The sequence below is a fragment of the Muscardinus avellanarius genome (assembly GCF_963383645.1).
Source record: "Muscardinus avellanarius genome assembly, chromosome: 8".
Lineage (NCBI taxonomy): Eukaryota > Metazoa > Chordata > Mammalia > Rodentia > Gliridae > Muscardinus > Muscardinus avellanarius.
In genome coordinates this window covers 13,467,299-13,488,098 of record NC_137794.1, presented here as the reverse complement: position 1 = coordinate 13,488,098, position 20,800 = coordinate 13,467,299, and the positions used below count along the sequence as shown (strand labels likewise).

At 38.3% G+C, this 20,800-nt stretch overlaps 1 protein-coding gene across 1 annotated transcript in view; it reads left to right on the top strand.

The window, feature by feature from the left end:
- Positions 1 to 20,800, top strand: part of MLIP (muscular LMNA interacting protein) — a gene marked incomplete at its 3' end in the record, with an annotated part of 157,447 nt that overhangs the window by 17,727 nt on the left and 118,920 nt on the right. The window contains exon 4 of the mRNA XM_080700067.1: positions 7,114 to 8,673. Within this exon, the coding sequence (XP_080556193.1) occupies positions 7,114 to 8,673 (1,560 nt within the window). The remainder of the gene's footprint in view (positions 1 to 7,113; positions 8,674 to 20,800) is intronic.

Sequence of the window (20,800 nt, the reverse complement as noted above, 5' to 3'; positions counted from 1 at the left end):
ACAGTGGCTCAAACTAAGGTCAGTTTGGGCCAAACGGTTTGAACTTAACGTTTGGCCCAATAACTTTATCCTTGGGAAAAAATCTTTGCTGCCTGAGTCTCTCACAAGCCGCTGCCCATCAGTTTTAGTTATAATTCTTATACATAAAATTCCAATTATGCATATTAATCCAAATAATCCTAAAATAATTTTTTGAAGAAAGGAATGCTAGATATTCTTCATGGGGGATCTACCCCGTTGCAGATCCCCTGATGGAGCTTTCTCAAGATCTGCATGATATGCTGTATCAGGCAGGGGGAAGAAATTGTTAAAGTTGTTTAGCATGACTGGCAAGGGATTTCAGGGAAGAGTTAAAATGAAGGACTCATTCTGAATTACTGAGAATTTGAGAGGTGGCCTTTCCTTCTTTCTGTATAAATTATTCATTTGCATATTTACTCTTTCTTAAAAAAAACTTATTAAGGAGATGAACTCAAAGAAGTGATTCTTTTCCATTACAAAACGAACCTGTCAACTCTGTGAATATCATAAAATAATGTTGCCATATATTTACATATTTATATATAACATATATTTATATGTTATTTATATTAGTGTAAATTAGAATATCATCAGGGAATATTGTTAGAAATGAACACATAGGGACTTCCGGGAAGATGGCGACTGAGAAAAGCGGGGCTTAAGAGCCCCACTAACAACCAATCTCTATTACCACAAAATCAGCGCTTTTCATAGCCAGAAAACACCATCACCAGAGAAACAAAAAAATCTCCAGGCTCCAGAGAGGAGGGGAACCCAGAACAGAGCTCAGAGCCACAGAGGAGACACGCTGCCTCATGCCCAAGGACACGGCAGCAGCCCCTTACTGCCGGTGGCAGCGGCGAGTTCACCAGACGGCACCAGACCAACACACTCAACAGCCCACCAGGCCCCAGAGAGGAGTGGCGGACAGCGAACCGAGGTGAGTGGCTGCGGAACAGCCCGGCGAGATTCGGCAGATTTTTTGGCACAGGGAGCATCTAAAGCTCCCAGTGGCTGGGCTCAGCACACGCTGCAGGGACTCAGAGCAGAGCTCAAAACCAGAGAAGAAATACGCCAGCCTCATGGCCGAGGTTGTGGCAGTGGCACCATATTGCCACAGGCGGCAGCAGCAGTGAATTCACCGAGTCCACTACAGCTACATCTGTGTACTCAACAACAGTGAGTCAAATTGTGGGCCCCAGAGGAGAAATCCCAGTACTGACTCCCAGGGACTTGACCCAGTGGGGGCGTGGCGGTGGCAGAGATATCACACCATAGGAGAACGTGCAACCTGGCACCCCCCATAGTCTAAAGCAGCCTCTATTGACTTCCTGGGACTGAAACTTTGCGATACAACCCAGTAAAGGAGTAGTGGGGACTGAGATACCACAGACTCGAGATCCAGAGCACCTTAAGTGAAGTCGTAGTGACCCAAGGGAAGAACCCAGAGAAGGCACAAACTTCCGAAATCATGGGAAAGAGGAATAACAATGGAGCAATGAATGCCCACAACCCCACAACATCAGAACCTGATAAAACAGAAATTCAGAGATTTCTAGAAGATCAAATCAGGAAAATAACTGTAGAAATAATAGAGGAGTTTTGAAAAGAATTCAGAGAGAGCCAAAAAGAGATAAAGCATGCAATTAATGAAGTAAAGGCCTCAATTCAAAGTACAAACAACCGATTAGACCACATGGAGAATAGAATCTCGCTCTTAGAAGATGATCAATCCAAAAATGAATGCATAGTTTCTAATCTAGGAAAAAATATCTGACAACAGGAATCTGACATTGAAGAAATATGGGCCCATTTTAAGAGAGCTAACCTAAGAATACTTGGAATAGAGGAAGGAAAAGAAAGTGAAACCAAAGGGATCAACAATCTTTTCAAGGAAGTAATAGCAGAAAATTTTCCAAACATAGAGCAAGAGGTTGATACACAGGTCCAGGAAACTTATAGAACTCCCTTTAGACAGGATTGAAGAAGAAGATCCCCACACCACATAATTGTCAAAATGACCAATGTGGAAGCCAAGCAGAGAATCTTAAAGGCAACAAAAACAAAGGGCCAAGTGACATTCTAAGGCAAACCAACTAGAATCACTCCAGACTTCCCAAACCAAGTGATGAGAGCCAGAAGGGCTTGGAGTAACATATTCCAAACTCTGAAAGAAAACAACTTCCAGCCAAAAATTTCCTACCCAGCAAAACTTTCTATCAAATTAGATGGAGAAATAAGAAGCTTCCATGACAAACAGAAACTGAAGGAATTTATGTCTTCAAAACCAGCACTAGAGAAAATATTCAAAGAGATTAACTACAAAGAAGAAATAGGTAACACACACCAGAACCAGAGAAACAAGATTTTCCATCCAACAGACAACTAAGATTAGTTATCTGTGGAGATTCATTATTTATGTTAGTCTTATACCTATCTCTAAATGGTATTGTTTGCTTTTATTGCTGTTAATTTTTAGGATTCCTAGTTGGAATATTAATATACCTTCAGATATAGCATTTGGAAATATTTTATCCCATTCAATCAGTAACTTTTAACTGTTTACATTGTCTTTGGATATACAATATTTTATTTTTTAGGGAGTTTGTATACTCTTCTGTTGCCTGTGCCATTGAAATCATATCCAAGAAATCACTGCCAATTTCAATGCTGTGAGGTTTAATGACCCAGATTTTCTTCTAAAAGTTTATAGTCTTAAGATTTATATTTAGGTCTTTTATCTATTTTGAGTTAATATTTGTATATGGTATTAGGTAAGGGTCTAATTTTATTCTTTTTCATGTAATTATTATTTTTCAACAATATTTAGTTAAAAGATTATTATATTCTCCACCAAATGTTCGTGGATACCTTGTCAAAATTAACTTGACAATATATGGAAGAATGTATCTCTAGGCTTTTATTTAACTCCAATGGTTTATATATCTGCCTTTATAACAGTACTACACTGTTTCGATTATTGTAGCTTTATATGGTTTTAAATCAGAAAATATATATCTTCTAGCTTTGCTCTTTTTCGAGATCATTTTGGGTATGTAGAGTCCATATTCCATATTAGGATAGATTTTTTCTGAAAAATAAATATATAAATATATGATAGTTTCACCTAAAAAAAAAGAAAAAAAATATTCTCTGGTAAGAAAGAAAACAAAAATAAATATTGAAATGTTATCTTTAAGCTATCAAAAGCTTGGTATCAGACAAATGAAACTGTTATGTGAGATTATCATTTTTAATTTTGGATTAAATTGCTATAATACTTGATGTCAACCACTAAGCCAAGCATGGGAAAGAGGGATGGGGAGGGAATGGGGTGGGGATCGGGTGGGAGCTGACTGGGCAATGTGTGCATGTATGTCTACAAAAGTTTGTATCCCACTATGATGTATGAATACAGTACACCAATAAAAAATTTAAAAATAAATAAATTAAAATAAAAATGAAAAAAAGAAATTAACACGTAAGTTAGAAATAAATATGCTGCAAATGCCTATTAAATTTTTCACTAATAAAACATAAAAAATTATATGTAGGTTAACTTAAATATAAACATTCTTAAACTTTCCAGAGTCTCCCTTAGAAGTTATTCAACAATCAACTATATAAAAGTACCATAGATTTCAGAGTAACTCATGTTAGACATAGTGTCATTTAGTGTAGCAGATGACTGGCAATTTAAAGTCAGAATCTTGAGGAAATTGGAAATTTCCAGCCCTTTCTTCCAAATGAGCCCCTCAAAATTATGAACCTATGGTCTTTCCCTAGTGATAATTTGGTAAATTTAACCAGGATAAATGAATGGGTTTGTCGTGTATATCGCAGTTGGGGAAACCAACCAGACTGAAAGGGAGATGGCGTTTTTGTATCTATTGGAATTTATTTACAAAATTCTTCACCACATACAAAGACATCCTTTGGAGTCTCCAAATGTCTTCCTTCCTTTAGTGAGTCAAAATAAGTCGTGGAAAGCATTCTGGGAAAAACCCCTTTCATTTATTGTTTAAAACCTCAAACCCCAAATCCCTGCATATATTCTTAATTCTGAGAGAAAGACTTCATAACCATTAAATTCTAATTCAAATGCAAATGATTACTTAACTCCAAATAAACTGTTGGCATTCTTGTAGCGACAGAAACATTATGCTGCTCAGATCGCTGTGTTTGGATCTGAGTATGTTCCTTAACCGCATGAATCAGTTCCATCAACACTGGCTCAGCAGAGTTGTTTCTAAGAAAAAACTTTTGCAAGGGAATTCTTACGCTTTCTTCCTCAATTTGATTTTATTTGCTTAAATTTCATTTATCTCTGATTTTCTGGGGGTTTGTCAATGTATTCCAATATTAGTTACGCGGTCAAAATTCTGTACTGCAAATATGTATATTGATTTACATATAAAAAGAAAGAAAGGAGCCTGCTGTGGTGGCACACCTTGTAATCCCAGCATTTGGGAGGCTGAGACAGGAGGATTGCTGCTTGTGGCCAGACACAGCTACTATTTAGTGAGGCCCTTTGCAATTTGTGAGACCCTATTTAAAAATAAAGAATAAAAATTCATGGTGTAGCTCAGAGGTAGAATGCCCCTGGGTTCCATCTCCAGAACAGAAAAAAAAAAACAAAAAACAAAAAACAAAAAACAAACAACTGGGTATATTCACTCAGAAGCAAAGATTGGGATGTTGAGTTTTTCAGTTTAAATGAGTACTTGTAGAATTCAAAATTGCATTTCATACAGACATTTGTCCGATGGAAACTTGCCTAACATGATCTGAAGCAAAATCAAGCACTACCTTTTACTGTACTTTATCAACAAAGATTTTTTTTTTTTTTTGATGGTACTGGGGTTCCTGGAAGCCCTTCTACCTCCGGGCTACACTTCCAGACCTATTTTTTTTTAAATATATGTTTTATTTGGAAACAGGGTTTTTTAAGCCAGCGCGGCTGGCTTTGAACCTGCGTGATCCTCCTGTCTCCACCTCCCAAGTGCAGGGATTACAAGAGTGCGCCACCACGCCCGGCTCCAACAAGATTTTTGTCAAGTCTAACTGTTACATTCATATAGATTTTTCTGCTACATTCCTAAGGCAATATATGTGTGAATGTATCTTAATATTCATTAATATTTTGAATGGCTGATACTACCCAAGTTCTTCATTAGACATGCATGCTATCTTTCACTTATGTACTGGTAGACTCAAGTCAATAATTTTGGAGAGAAGCCTTAGTTGAAAAGACTTTAGAGCCGGGCATGGTGGTAAACGCCTGTGATCCTAGTATTTGGGAGGGTGAGAAAGGAGGATTGCAGGTTTGAGGTCAGCTTCAGCAACTTAGTTAGGACACTTAGGACCTCACTAAGGCAATTTGGTGGACCTGCGTTTCAAATTAAAAAAATAAAATAGGGCTGGGGGTGTAAGTCAAAGTTAGCGTACCCTTGGGTTCAGTCCCCAATACCACATGTGTTTGTACACGTGCCCACATACACACACACACACACACACACACACACACACACACACATTTTAGAATTATTTAAAATTTCAATAGTTGTCTTAAAGTATTGGGTGACTTTTTAAATGGCACAAACCCCCACATAACTGGTTATTTTATTAGTTCTCTCTAGTTTCTCTTACAACATTTAAATTGTTTTCTCATTTCCTCTTTATTTGGTGTGGGATTGGTGAGTTTCAGATGCATTTCGTCTAGAAAGTATTCTGGGTCAGTTGCCGTGTCACACACCTGTAATCCCAGTACTAAGGAGGCTGAGAAAGGAGGGTTGCAGATTTGAAGCCAGTGCTGGTTAATTTAGTGAGAATCCTGTTTCAAAATAAGAAGTTAAATAGGGCTGAGGGTATAGCCCAGAGGTAGAAAGCCTTGGGGTTCAAGCCTCAGAAACCCCTTCATCCTCCCTCCACATATACATTGTACCTCTCTAGCTGCTTTTAAGACTAAGGACAGCCCAGTCCTTCCAGCACAGTTCAAGTCATTTGTTAAATATTCATTAAATGTTACTGTTAAAGATTCATTCTGGCAAGCAATTAAGAAAAAGAAACTCCTTCTCTGTATTGGACCTCACTTATAGTCTTTCAATTTATCTCTTTGCGTTGATGTTGCGTTGTTTCCTCTTTTGAATTCTGGGCACTTTTTAGGTTCATGATATATAAGAGTGTTTAGAATTTTAAACACATGAAGTATGTTACAATTTTTAGGATTGTAGTCATTATTATGTTATGGTTTATCGTCTTACAATGAAAAAATCTATTTTATTTTCCCAAGTAATATTTGAAATTTATACTGATGGTGATTTAAATCTTTTCAAATCCCACAATTCCCAATTAAGATAAGTATTTTATCTGAAGTGGTGGTGCACGGCTGTAATGTTAGTAATTGGGAGGCTGACACAGGAGGATCCCAGGTTTGAGGCCAGCCTCAGAAACTCAGTGAGAGCCTGTTTAAAAAAAAAATGCTGACTGTGGTGGTACATTTTTGTAATCCTAGTACTTGGGGCGGGGGCTGAGACAGGAGGATCAAAGGTTCGAAGCCAGCTTTAACAGTTTTGTAAGGCTCTCAGCAATTGAGTAAGACCCGGTTTCCAAATAAGAAATAAAATCAGGCTGGGGCTGTAACTTGAAGGTAGAATGCCTCTGAGTTTAACCCCCACTACCCAAAATAAACAAATTAATTAAATTAATGCTGGGAGTGTAGCTCAGTGATAGAATGTCACTGGATTCAATCCCCAGCATCCCCCACCAATAAAGATAAATATTTTAGATATTGCCAATGAATTATATTCCCAATGGAAGCCTGTAGAATAATTCTATATCGTTTTCATTTCAGGAAAAAAATGAATGTAAGATATATTACGGCACAACTTATCTATATCTTATTTCGAGTTCAAAGCAATAGCTCACGAGCAAGACAGAATTCCATTCATTATTATTTTTTTTAAACGGAGGCTTAAGGTGTCCCCTTTTGTGTAAAATAGCAGAAGAATCCTTGGCATCATCACTCAGCAACCAGAATATTTTTATATTTTCATAAATGTCCTATTTCAATCTGTTTCTTTTTCCCTCTAGTTAACTTCTCCCACTGTCTCTGAGCAGCTTGCCTGTAAACCACCTGCTTTCTCCTTTGTCTCTCCAACTAATCAGAACACAGCGCCCGTCCCAGCTAACCTCGGCCGAGCCTCTGTCCTAGAGGAGTTCCACGCCAGGAGGCTGGATGGCTGCGGGGCTTTGGTAGAAGAAACTGCCACGTATTTTCGAACTGCCGCTCACTCCTCGCCCCTTTCTGCTTCGGAGGAGGCTTCCTCGATGTTACTGCCAGGTTCTGATTTTTCCACTCCAAGCGCAGCAGACCCAAGACCTGGGCTGACATCAGAGGTTCAGACGAAGAGGACAACTTTAACCTCAGCCTTCCTTCGTCCCCAAGAAAATCTGAGCACCCCTTCTCCCTCACCTTCGCCCTGCACGTCTCTCAAGTCCGACTCAGCCTCCTACATACCCGTCCGCATCGTCACACATTCGCTCTCCCCAAGCCCCAAACCCTTTACCACCTCTTTCCACGGCTCTTCGTCCACGCTCTGCAGCCAGATGTCCTCTAGTGGAAATCTTTCCAAGTCAGGCGTGCGCTCCCCGGTGCCCTCCCGGCTGTCCCTCCTCACTGCCATCCTCAAATCGAGCCCCTCTCCACACAGGCCTCTTTCCCCCGCGTCCTGCCCCACCTTCTCCCTCAACTCCCTGGCCTCATCCACCCTCACACTCGATCAGAAGCTGAAGCAGGCCCCGTCCACACCTAAAAAGTCTCTCTCAAGTTGCTCCCTGAGAGCCCCGTCTCCAGAGCTGGCACAACACCAGGCCTCTGAGCTGGCCCAGCGGCCCGTCCAGCTCCCTTTCGTGGCCGAGTCCACCCTATCTGCTCACCACGTGCGCTCGCGCTCTCCTCCCGCGCCTGTTAGTAGCAGCCTCCTTTCTTGGAACTTACCGAGCACAGCATCACCCACCTCTTTGAAGAGCAGTACGTTCCCCTCCCTGCCACAAACCAACACATGGGGTTTGGCAGATCTTCCTCCGGTCTCACCAAACTCTTCTCTTTCTTCGTTAAAAGGCAAACAGGACAGTGAGCTCAGGGGTCCAGAAAAGCCCAGGAATATTTACACAGGCCCCTCTACATTAGCATCCTCTGCCTTGGCCTCTACACCTCCCACTGTTGATCAGAGCCCCTCGCTCTCCTCGCCAGAGAAATGTTTCCATCCTTCCACAGCCCTTTCAAACCTGCTAGACAGATCCAAAAAAGCATCGTCCCAGCTCCCAGGTCAGGGCCCGAATCTTTCAGCTCTCCCTCCACCCCTCATCTCCAGTGCTAGCCTTGCCTCTCTTCCCAACTTGGGGTCCTCCCTGCTCCCTCCAGCCAATCTGCCCACCCCAGCACTTCAACGCAGCCCCTCAGCGCCGCTGCACCCAAGTGATGGCAGCCGGCCATTGCCTTCAAGAATCTGGAAACCTGAAAGCACAAAACCCAACCACAGTCCACCCATTTCAACCCCGACACTTCCCATCTCTGCCACAAGAACCAAGGAGCCGAATCCACCTTGGGCGTTTTCCCTGTCGACAGGCCCTGAAAATAAGAAACCCAAGGTATATCCTGCATGGTGCATGGTGCATGCTGATTTTGGAATAGGGAAGAATATTTTTATCAGGGAAAAATCAACAAATATTATATTTATTCTGTCCCTAGGAGGAAGTAGAGAATGTGTTTGTGGTGGGAGGGGAGGTTCTTGGACTTTGGTATATTTGAATGTAGAGATGATTGTGGTGTGTCTAAAATTACTTATTTTTCTGTAAAACCACTTTGGTTAGAACCCCCTAAAGTAGCTTCTTATTATCTATGACTCCAAAAACATTTTTTTTTCAGGAATAGTGAGTTACAACATTGGTCTCAAGACAGAATTAAAAGCAGCTAGCTGAGATTTTGGAAAAATGATATGTTTTCTGATTACTTGATGATAAGGTCCACATTATCCATCAAAATACCTTGTACTAACAGTATAGTAGATAGGATTAGTATAAAGTAGAATGTTATTATAGGCATAAGCCCATATTATGCCCAAGCCAGTTTGAAAACTTTTGTTACCCACATTTATTTATAATTATTAGTTTTATTTCCCTCCTAGCAGGTTGATTATTTTATTGCTCCTGGTAGCACAAGCTCAATCAATATGGATTTAGTTTTATACATCTGAGAAAGAGGGAATAGAAATTTCTTTTATATGTGAAAATTATTTGATTTATTATAATCACTAAATACTTAGTAATTTTGAAAGAGAGAATGAATAAGCTGGGTAAAAGGAAATAGAATTAAGAGAAGAGAAATGTTGGGTTTTAAGTGCTCTGAAGCAGCCCATTGAACACGGATGTGAAAACAGCATTTATTTTAATATGAGGGGGAAACATTAGAAGGAGTAAAGCTTTCTTTCAATTGCCCTGGGGAAAGGCCACTCCGCTCCAGGGAATGCCAGCTTCCCAACTATTCAGCCCGCAGACATAATTCAGCATGCAGATCTTATAATATGCCCAGAATTTGATATTTGTTATGTAAGTAAAATAAAATTATGAAAGGCAGTGCATTAAAATAATACAATTTCAGAGCTTTGAAGTACCACAGAGAGTATGCTTAATCCTAAATTTTGGGATGATGAGTGTAAGCTTGGAGAAATAAAGCCACGTGCATGATCTTCACTGCTGTGCATAACCCCTCCTGTACTTCTACCACTATGCTGACTTTCTCTGAAATGTATATTATTTTAAAAAAGTGATTAAGAGTATAATTTTTTATCTTTACAATTTACATTTTGTTCAGCAAAAAATATATACATACTCAATGTGGAGAAGCTATATAGAGTTTCTAAGTCCACAATTCAGCTCTGGGAAGCCAGTGCAGTTGTTCCTCCTAGGATTGGTAGCAGGACCCTCTGTGGATAGCCACAATCTACAAAAGATCTCTTTTAGTCAAAATGACATGAATTTGCATATAACTTAGACACATCCCCATATACTTTATACTTTATGTGTCTAGATTACTTGCAATACTAATATATATATATATATACATATATATACATATACATATATATATATATGTATATATAGTGTAAGTAATTGTTTATACATGTATTTTAGAAAATCATGGTAAAAAAAAAAAACTTGGACAGTTTTAGTACCGAACCAATTTTTTTCTTTTTTGTGGTACTGGGGATTGAACTCATGGGGTGTTCTATTGCTGAGCTACGCCTCCACTTCTTTATTTTATTTTATTATTATTTTTTTAGCACTGAGGGTTGAACCCACAGAGGTTCTACCACTGAGCTACAATCCTACCTAGCTCTTTTTACTTTTTATTTTGAAACAGAATCTCACTAAGTTATTTTGCACTGGCCTTGAACCTACTATTTGCTGTTTTCAGCCTTCCAACAACTGGGATTAATTACTGGTGAATGCCACTGTGCCTGCTTTTCCCAAATATTTATAATCTCTTGATGGTTGAATCTGTGGATGCAGAACCCATGGGACAGAGGACCAGTTATATGAGAGAAAAGTAACATGTTATAATTGAGATTATAAATAGCTCTTGACTAAGTTTAATAAAATAGGGGTATTATTAGAGAATATAGCTAGTAAAGGAAATTATCAGAAGTGTTAGATTAGTCATAAATGTTTGGGATTTCATTTAATGAAGAGGTAAAGAGTTGTTATTTCAGAAGTAGAAAACAACCTGCACAAATTTATAGAAGATAATCTCAGACGACTACACATGGAGCTCTCAGACGATTTACTTAACATTGAATAGTAATAAAGGCAATGATAATTACAGCTACAGACATCAGTGTTTTCTATGAGTGAAGAACTATGCCATAGTTATAAAAATAGCTAAAATGAATTAAATTGATGTATTTAGCTTATTTTTCTAGCCATATAAATTGGTAATACTGCTATTGTAGCAACCAAAATACCAAAGCTCAGAAAATAACTCGTCCAGGTTACATATGCAGAGCTGACATTTATATTAGTTTAACTTTTCTAATTCTTGAAGTCATGGTCTTCATTACTATGATTTATTGCTATAAAGAAGGTAATTTGTATTAATTATCAAGTTAGTCTGACTTTGTAATTCTAATAAAGGAAATCATTATTATAGAATAATGACCAGAATTCTCAATTTATATAATATTTGGGTTATTAAGACATGTTTTAAGTGTTTTGTATTTTAAGCTTCCAAAGCAAATGAAATAGATAAAATTTGACTTTCTCTGGGATTCTCAATTCAATCTTCCTATTTATTTGAGGTAATTAACCTTCTTAATAACTTTTCAATACATTTGTGTGATTATGAAATTTGTTCACAGTACATTAAGAAACCTGGCCATCTAATCATTATTGTAACCCAAATTTACGAATGATCACTTTTTAAGACTTGTTGCCACATATTCATATTATCCATTATCTTTGTGAAATGGAAGTTTACTTCAGCATCCTCTTCAAAATATTTCTATTTGTAATCCGCTGTTCTTAGTTCATCTTTCTTCTTGTTTTGGATACAAAGTAAGAAAAGGTTAAGCCCAGGAAGGCTTTTGGTAAATTAAAGGCCTGAGTAGTAGAGACCTATTTTTCTCTGGCTTCCTTCAGGCTCCCAACACTGAAGACGTTTCAGCATGAGCCTTTTGTTTTCTTTGTCTTATTTCCAAGTGAAGAAAATGGTAGCTTATACAAACATGGGCTAAAGTTGATGAATATGGAAATGACAATGAGTACTATCTACCTGCCAGTAAGAATATTAATTTATCTCTTCAAATAAAAAAAAACTTTCTAATGGGGTAAATTTATAATTAAAAAAGTATCCTCTGAGACCTAGTTTTCCTTTTCATCTTTATTTCCTAGCTACATGATCTCTTTAGGTTAAAATCAGAAAATCAACCCACATTTTTTATTACGAACTATTATTCTCAAGAATTATAGCTTGAGTATAAAACTCATTAAAATGGATGCTTGGAGAGATAAATCTTATCCGAGCTTTCTTTGGCATTTGACTATTTTGCTTAAATTGGTAAGATTATTTTACAGAACGAGAGGAGGAAACTGACAAAAGCTTTGTGATATCAAAGAATGTATACGCTTTCATGAGTTGTTTCTTTTCTTGCTTCTTCCAGTGTGGTGCTAATCTAAGCTCTTTTTTAAGTTAAGAGCTTCAGATTTAGATCAGGTTTTCTCACGCCTAGATCCCGAAAGGGTAGGGGTCCTAGAACACAGATGGTCAGCACATTAAAACAGAAATGCTTGAAGAATATGGGCTCAAAGTCTGGCTCTACTGTCCTTTGATATTAAAATAAAATGGAACAGCTAGAGTATGCTGAACTAAACTCAGATATAAAATGTGTTTGATGTTTCTTTTTCATTGATAGAATCTTATGATTCAAATCTTTCTGCATTAGTATGGTATAATTGATTTATGTTAATTTTTATTGAAGCACTATATAGTCTCACATAATAATGTGGATCATGCTGACAATGGCATATATTCACACAGTACTTGGTGCCCTCCTCCCCCACTTCTCCTTTTCCCTCCCTCCCAATATTGAGTGTCCATGTTAACTATGTTATACTCGCATATATACACATATTCAAATGTAGCTTTTCAATTAATTAACCTCAGCCTTCTTCCTCCCTGCCCCTTCTTTCTGACTTTGCTGAGGTTTCCCCTCCATTATTTGGAGTCCCTCTAGTATCCCTAATACTCCCTAGCTTGGGCATGAGAAAATATATGTCCCTTCTCTTTCTGTGCTTGGCTAATCTCACTTAATGTTCTCCGGGTCTTTCCATCTTCTTGGGAATGACATGATTTTGTTCTTCTTTAATTGCTGAGTAGAACTCCACTATGTGTATTTCCCATAATTTTTGAATCCATTTATCTGTTGATGGAGACCTAGGTTGGTTCCATATTTTGGCTATTGCAAATTGGGCTGCTATGAACATGGGTATGCATATGTTACTATAGTTCTCTGATTCAACCCCTTTGGAAAGATACCCACGAGTGGTATAGCTGAATCATATGGTAGATCCATTTCCAGTTTTCTAAGGAATCTCCACACTGATCTCCATAGTGGCTGAACTAGTTTGCACTCCCACCAACAGTGTAAGAGAGTTCCTCTTTCCCCACATCCTCGTCAGCATTTGTTGTTATTTGATTTCTTTATGCTTGCCACTCTGATTGGAATGGAGTCTCAGTGTAGTTTTGATTTGCATCTCCCTAATGGCTAATGATGTTGAACATTTTTACATGTATCTGTTTGCTATTTGTATCTCTACTCATGTGAAGTGTCTATTCCATTCAGTTGACCACTTCATAATTGAGTTGTTTATTTTGCTAGTGTAGAGTCTTTGGAGTTCTTTGTATATTCTGGATCTTAGCTATCAGAGTGGTAGATAATAAAGATATTCTCTCATTCTGTAGACTTTCTCTTTAGATTCTTGATGGTTTCCTTTGATGAGCAGAAAGTTTTTGGTTTGATGCCATCCCACTTGTCAATTCTTGTTTTAATTTCCTGTGCTTTGGAGGTCTTGTTGAGAAAGTTACTACCTGTGCCTATATGTTGGAGTGTTGAGTCTATGGCCTCCTCTAATAGTTTCCCAGTCTCTGGTATTATTTCCAGGTCTTTGATCTATCTTGAGTTGATTACTGTGCATGGTGAGAGGTAAGGATTTAGTTCCATCTTTCTACAAATGGATAGCCACTTCTCATAGCACAATTTGTTGAAAAGGCTGTTTTCTCCAGTGTTTGAGTTTTGCCCCTTTGAAAGATTAATTGACTATAAGTGTGGGTTTGTTTCCATATCTTCTATTCTGTTCCATGGTTTGTAAGCTTGTTTTTGCCCAATACCATGGTTTTTTAACTACTATTGCTTTGTAGTATAAGTTGAAGTTAGGAATTGTGATGCCTCCTGCATGGTTCTTATTGCTTGGAATTGCTTTGGCTATTCTGGATCTTTTCCTTCTCCATATGAAATTCATGCCTGAATTTTCTAAGTCTATAAAGAATGTCATCGGTATTCTGATAGGAATTGCACTTTGGCAAAATGGCCATTTTGATGATATTTATTCTGCTTATTCAGGAGCAAGGGATATTTTTTCCATCTTCCAAGGTCTTCTTCAATTTCTTTCTTTAATGTTTTATAGTTTTCATTGTAGAGGTCTTTTATGTTTTTGGTTAGGTTTATTCCTAGATATTTTATTGTTTTTGAGGTTATTGTGAATGGAATTGTTTTCTTTATTTCTTTCTTCAAGGATTCATTGTTGGCATGTAGAAAAGCAACTGATTTCTTTAGGTTGATTTTGTATCTTGCTGCTTTGTTGAATTGGTTAATAAGCTCTAGTAGTCGTTGGATGAGTTTTTTGGCTCTTCTAGATATAGGATCATGTTATCTATAAACAAAGATAATATTAATTCCTCTTTTCTTATTTGAATTACTTTGATATCATTCTCTTGTGTTATTGCTGTGGCAAGAATCTGGGGAACTATATTGAAAAAAAGTGGCAATAGTGGGCAACCTTGTCTTGTTCCCGATTTTAGGAGGAATTCTTGCAGGTTTTCCTCATTCCACATGATGTTGGCTTTGGATTTATTGTATATTGCTTTAATGATGTTGAAATACATTCTTTATATTCCAATTTTCTGCAGTATTTTTAACATGAAAGGGTTTTGGATTTGTCAAATTCTTTTTCAGCATCTATTAATATGATCATGGGTTTTTTGTTCTCAGTTCTATGTATGTGGTGAATGGCATGTATTGATTTGCATATGTTGAACCAACCTTGCTTTTCAGGGATGAAACCAACTTTGTCAAGGTGTACAATTCTCTTGAAATGGTCTTGAATGCATATAACTAGTATTTTGTCTAGAATTTTGCATCTCTGTTCATCAAAGATATTGGTCTGCAATTTTCTTTTCTTAAGATATCTTATTGGTTTTGCTATTAATGTAATACTGGCCTCATAGAAGGAGTCTGGAAAAATTGCATCTCTTTTAATTTTCCAGAACAAGTTGTGGAGTATTGAGATTAGTTCTTCTCTGAAAGTTTTGTAGAATTCAGCTGGAAATCCATCTGGGCCTGGGCTTTTCTTTGATGGCAGAATTTTATTGCTGTTTCTATTTATTTGCTTGCTATTGGTTGGTTTAAGCCTGGTATATCCTCTTGGTTCATTTTAGGTAGGTTATATGTGCTTAGAAATCTATCAATTTCACTGAGCGTGGTGGCGCACACTTGTAATCCCCATGCTTGGGAGGCTGAGATAGGAGGATTGCACAGGTTCAAAGTCAGCCTCAGTTTTTATCCATACTTCCAGCCTATGTCTTTTAATTGGTGAGTTGTCTTTTAATAACACTGAACAGTGTTATTACTGAGATAAGATTTTTGTTTCCTGTTATTTTGTGTTCTATATTCTATTTGATATAGTGTTATTTCTTCTTTGCTCAGTTGCCCCACTGACTGAAGAGATTGAATTAATCTCTTCTCCGATTCTGAAATTTGCTTCTTTTTTCTTCTTTATGATTTAATTCTTTAAGTATTTTCTCTAGTGCTGGCTTAATATTTATGCCTTTTTTTACATTCTTCTTATTTTGAAACTCTTTTATTTCTCCATAAATTTTGAATAATAACATTGCTGGATATAGTAGTTTTGGTTGGAAGTTGTTTTCTTCCAGGATCTAGCTTACATTATACCAGTTTCTCCTGGCATTCATGACTTGGGTTGTAAAGTCTGTAGTGATTTTTACTGTTTTGCCATTGACTGCCATTGACTGCTTTAAAGATTCTTTCTTTAGCCTCTGTGTTGGTCATTTTGATTATTACATGGTGTGAGGAGGTCCTTTTTTGATCTTGTCTTAATGTGTTCTGTATGTCTCTTGAATGTGGATATCCAAGTCTCTGTCCATGTTTGGAAAATTCTCTGAAATTATTTCTCTTATGAGATTACAGATAGCTTTGGTCTGTGCCTCCATCCCGTCTTCAGTGCCTTTTATATGTAGATTAGGACGTTTCATATTGTCCCATAGCTGTTGGACGTTTAGGTTCTGTTGTAATGTCTTTGGTATACTGTTGACTGTGCTTTTGATCTTGAATAAACTGTCTTCTAATAGTGCTATTCTGCTTTTCATTTCATCTAATCCCAGAATTCTTTTTTCTATTGCTGTCTTCATTTTACTTATTGACTCTTTCATTTCATTCCACGCCTCTTTCTGATTCTTTCTTAATGTCTCAGTTTCTTCTTTCATCTCCTGTATATTTCCTGTGAGGCCTTTCATCATATTGAAGATCAGGATTCAGAATTTTCCTTCTTGCATTTTTTGTAGACTAGTATTTGTGATTTCCTATATTTCCTCTCTGTTCCTCATTCTCATATTTTCAGTTCTCGGGTTTGTGCTTCTGTTGTCTTGACATCTTTATTTTTATGTGTAAGTCTATGGATACCCTATTTGAGCCAATCTTAGCAATAGGGATTTAGAAGTGTCAGCAGGCCAGGCGTGGTGGCACACACTTGTAATCCCCACACTTGGGAGGCGGAGACAGGAGGATTGCGCAGGTTCGAACCCAGCCTCACTGGCTTAAGAGACCCTGTTTTCAAATAAAAATATAAAAATAGGTCTGGGAGTGTAGCCTGGAGGTAGAAGGGTTTCCAGGAACTCCAGTACCACACACACACACAAAAAGTGTCAGCAGGTTCATGCATGGAAGTAGTGTTTTGTTCAATGGTGAGACCTAGGTGAGGGCAGAGGAGCAGGGGTGATGGGTATAGGAGTTGGGTAAAGTAGAGGATATGATTAAGTTGAGTAAGAATTTAAGTATAATAAGGTAGTGTCTGGTTGAAAATGGGAGATGTTGATATAGTAGGATTCTTGTGGTTAACATAGAGTATTAAGATATGGAGATATGAAATAGCCTAAGTGTACAAGGTGATATAGTAAGGGAAAAAAAGTTTTGAGAGGACATTAGATAGGGTAGATGGAGGAATCTTGTAAAAAGAACGGGATACGGGGCAAACAAACATTCATGTAAAAACCACACAAGCAAAAATATATCTAACAATTGTAAAATAAATCAAAGGCAAAACAACAATAAAAACCCCCAGTACTACTAATTTACATATATAAGGCTCATATAATCTCTGCAGTATGTTATCTGCAGTAGCTTCTGGAATATGTTCAAATATCTCTCATTCACTCCATAACCTATTGTCAGCTTTTAGACCCATGTAATGAGTGTTTGTGCCCCTCTCTCGCCTCTGACAACTTTGTGTTCAGGTGTCAGGTTGGCAGTTGTCACAGTAAATTAGTTCCATGTAGGTGCAGGATTCTGTGCTTTCTAGCCCTGGGCTTTGCACTTTCCAGTTCTGGGCTATGCACTCTCTGGCCCTGGCCTCTGCACCCTATGGCCCTGGGCTCTGCGCTCTCCTGTCTGGGCTCTCACTCTCTGGCCCTGGGCTCTGTGATCTCTGGTCCTGTGCTCTATGCTTTCAGGCCCTTGGCTCTATGCCTTCTGGCCCCAGGCTCTGCACCTTCTGGCCTTGGGCCTGCCCTTTCCTACACACTCTGGCAGAAGGTGTCCATTGTAATCTTGGAGCAACCCCCTGTGACCCTGTGCCGGTACTATGGGCCCTGAGGACTCTGGGTCCTTCCTGTGTCTCTGTAGGTTCTAACCCAACCACCTCAGGGGTGGGCCTCCAGGTCGTAGCCTGCTGGGGTCCCTGTGGCTGCTCTGGGTGATCCACTGATCCATTGAGAAATGCAAAAGTTACCTTAATGTCCTCCGGGCCGGGTCTCTGAAAGATACACTGTGCCACTGCTGGTACCAGCTTCTTGGATCTTTTTCTCCATCCCTGCAGTGTGGTGCTGGTCGCTTAAGATTTTGGAATTCTGCCACGGCTTTTTGCACTTCAAGTCCTTGGTTTACTTGCTGGAATATCTTGGGGCTGTGGAGCCAACAGTAGCAGTTTGGGCCGGTGGCGCAAGGTGGCACCAGCCACCACGCCAGGTCAGTCATGCACTCAGGCTCTTTGCTGCAGATCTTGCAATCTGAGTTTCAGATATTCTTCCACAGTGGTTCCATTTTTTGTGTTTTTGTCCATAAGTATCTTCATTGTTTTGTTTTTCTTGTCAAGGAGCTGCCTTCTCAGTAGTTGATTTTAGTTTATTATAGCTACTGAGATGTGCTGCGTCCCACAGTCGCCATTTTCTTTCTCCTCAATTATGTTATGTGGTTTTATAATATGATCCTAAGTAGGATGAGAGTCTCTCTGAATGTTGCTCAGGATAATTTTTGATCAATATCTATATTCTATGGACATTTTTTTGGGGGAAAAACTGTACCACAAAATTCCCCCATAGGGTTGTGTTTGGGTTCACAGTATATTTTGTCTTTATTTATAAATAAGTTTTTATCTTAGTTTCATATAGAAACTGGAGTGGCCATTATATCAGAATCTCATATAGTCTCATAATGACTGGAAATGGTTTGAATATCACTTCCAACCATGAAGTTTTTCAGTCATGGCCCTGACCTTGAAGCTATTTGGATACATAGCTTGTTTAGGGAATAAATTGTGAGCTCTTGATATTTCATGGTCCTTCAAAGCTGTTGTTCTTTTTATTAAATTCTCATTCATGTAAATTATCAAAGCAGTTCCAATATTATTACACTAGCAAATTAGTGGTAGCAGTCAGTATGTGACTTTCTCCTTTTCTGCAGTACCAGCTTGAAAATAAGCAGTATGAAATGTCTCCATTAGGTAAAACAATCAATCTGGGCTCAAACAAATAATTCGTTCACTAATTATGTACTGGATACCTCATATATGCCTTTCAAAGCTGCAAGAATATTGCAACAAACAAAATATGCAAAAATTAATGTTCAAGAAAAGTTTATATTTTGTGGTGGAAGAGAAACAATCAACAGGCCTTCCAAATGCTAAGTGAATCATCTTGTGTGTTAGATGGTCATAAGTGGTATGGAGAAAAGTACAGATGGGTAAGGACATGAAGAAAGGGCTGGTGTTGCAAATTTCTGTTGGGTCGTAAGGATCTGTTGCTTTGAGAAGGTGATATACAAGGAGGTGATGCTCCATAAGAGAATATGGTGAGGAAATGCTCTGAGGCCAAAGGGTGCACGATGGGTACAAAGAACAGATCTGCAGCCGGTGTGGGAGTAGTGGAATGAGTGACAGGATGTCAGAGGGCGACATACCTGGGGGCCTTGTCCTGTGGGGTTCTGTAGGCTGCTCTTTACTCTTTGATTTTTCCTTTGAGGAGGATAGAAAGCCATGGAGAGAATTTAAATTCATACACGACACAATCCTGGCTGCCATGTTAAGAAAGTAGTGTAAGAGAAAGGGGGGGAAGTAGAGACAGCTCAGGTCATTGTAATCACCTGGGCAGACAATAAGGCTGAGTTTGGTCGAGGGGTAGCAATGAAGGTGAGGATAAGATTTCTGAGTATTTCTGTAGGTGGAGTAACAAATATTTAGCAATCATTGAAGCTAGTGTATAAAGTGATTGAATAGTTACTATACTTATGTGTCTTCTTGTTTTATTTTTCTCTTACTGTCTCTTATTCTATCCTCTTCACAAAGCTCTTGATGCCTTTCTGAGGACTTCTGAGTTTCCAGGATTCTCCCATCCCTGATACCTATCACTTCCATTTCAGCACTTAGAAGTTTTGTGTCCCAGTCCTTTATTCTCTCAGCCACTATCTTGCCTCTGTGAATTGATGTTACTAATGAATCAAACTCAGGTATCAACAGTTGACAAAAGCTTCCCTTTCAGTCTATGGGTTGAATTGAAGTCTATGGGAAACTGTGCAGTTTAACTCAAAAAAGAAACTCTTCAAAGGGGGATAAATTAAAAAAAACTGGGATATAACTTCATATCTTCAAATATTGCAGGTTTGCATTATGAAGGAAGAAAATTTCAGAACAAAACCTTAAATTGCATGTGGTGACACACACCTATAATCCCAGTACTTGGGATTCTAAAACAGGAGGATCTCAGCTTTGAGGCCAGCTTTCACAATTTAGCAAGACCCTGTTTGAAAATAGAAATTAAAAAGGACTGGAGGTGTAACTCAGAGGTAGAATGCCCGTGGGGTCATTCCCTAGTACAAAAATAAAAGCATCCTTGAAGAGGGGAAGTCTTTACCTGTTGGAATAACAGATGAAGAAATAAAATTTGTTTTTCCATATCCTTAGATTCTTAGATGCAACAATCTTCAATTAAATATTTTAATTAAATACTCCAATAATAAGTCAATAAACATTTGCTAAATATTTGTTCTCTGTAGGTTGGTATTAGGTATGAAAAATTTAAAAGAAAATAATATAAATTCTTTTCTCTAAAAGACCTAGCAGGTAGGTAGGGATGATAAAAATACTATAATACAACGAAATAAATATTATATGTAGAGAATAATAGAAACACAAAAAGATAAATCAGATGTGGAGAGGGGTCTTGAACACTATAAACACAAAAAGATACACCAGAGGTGGAGACACTTCCAAGTAATTTTTCTCAGTAGCTACCTTTCCCATCTGATCTGCCAGGCCCTGATCTGCAGCCAGTTTCTGAAAAATTTATTCTGAACCTGACCCCCAACTTTCCGCCATCAGGGATCATTATAAACTGTGCTCTGCTGGCAATGCAGATGTAAGGCAGGTGTCTGTGAATCTC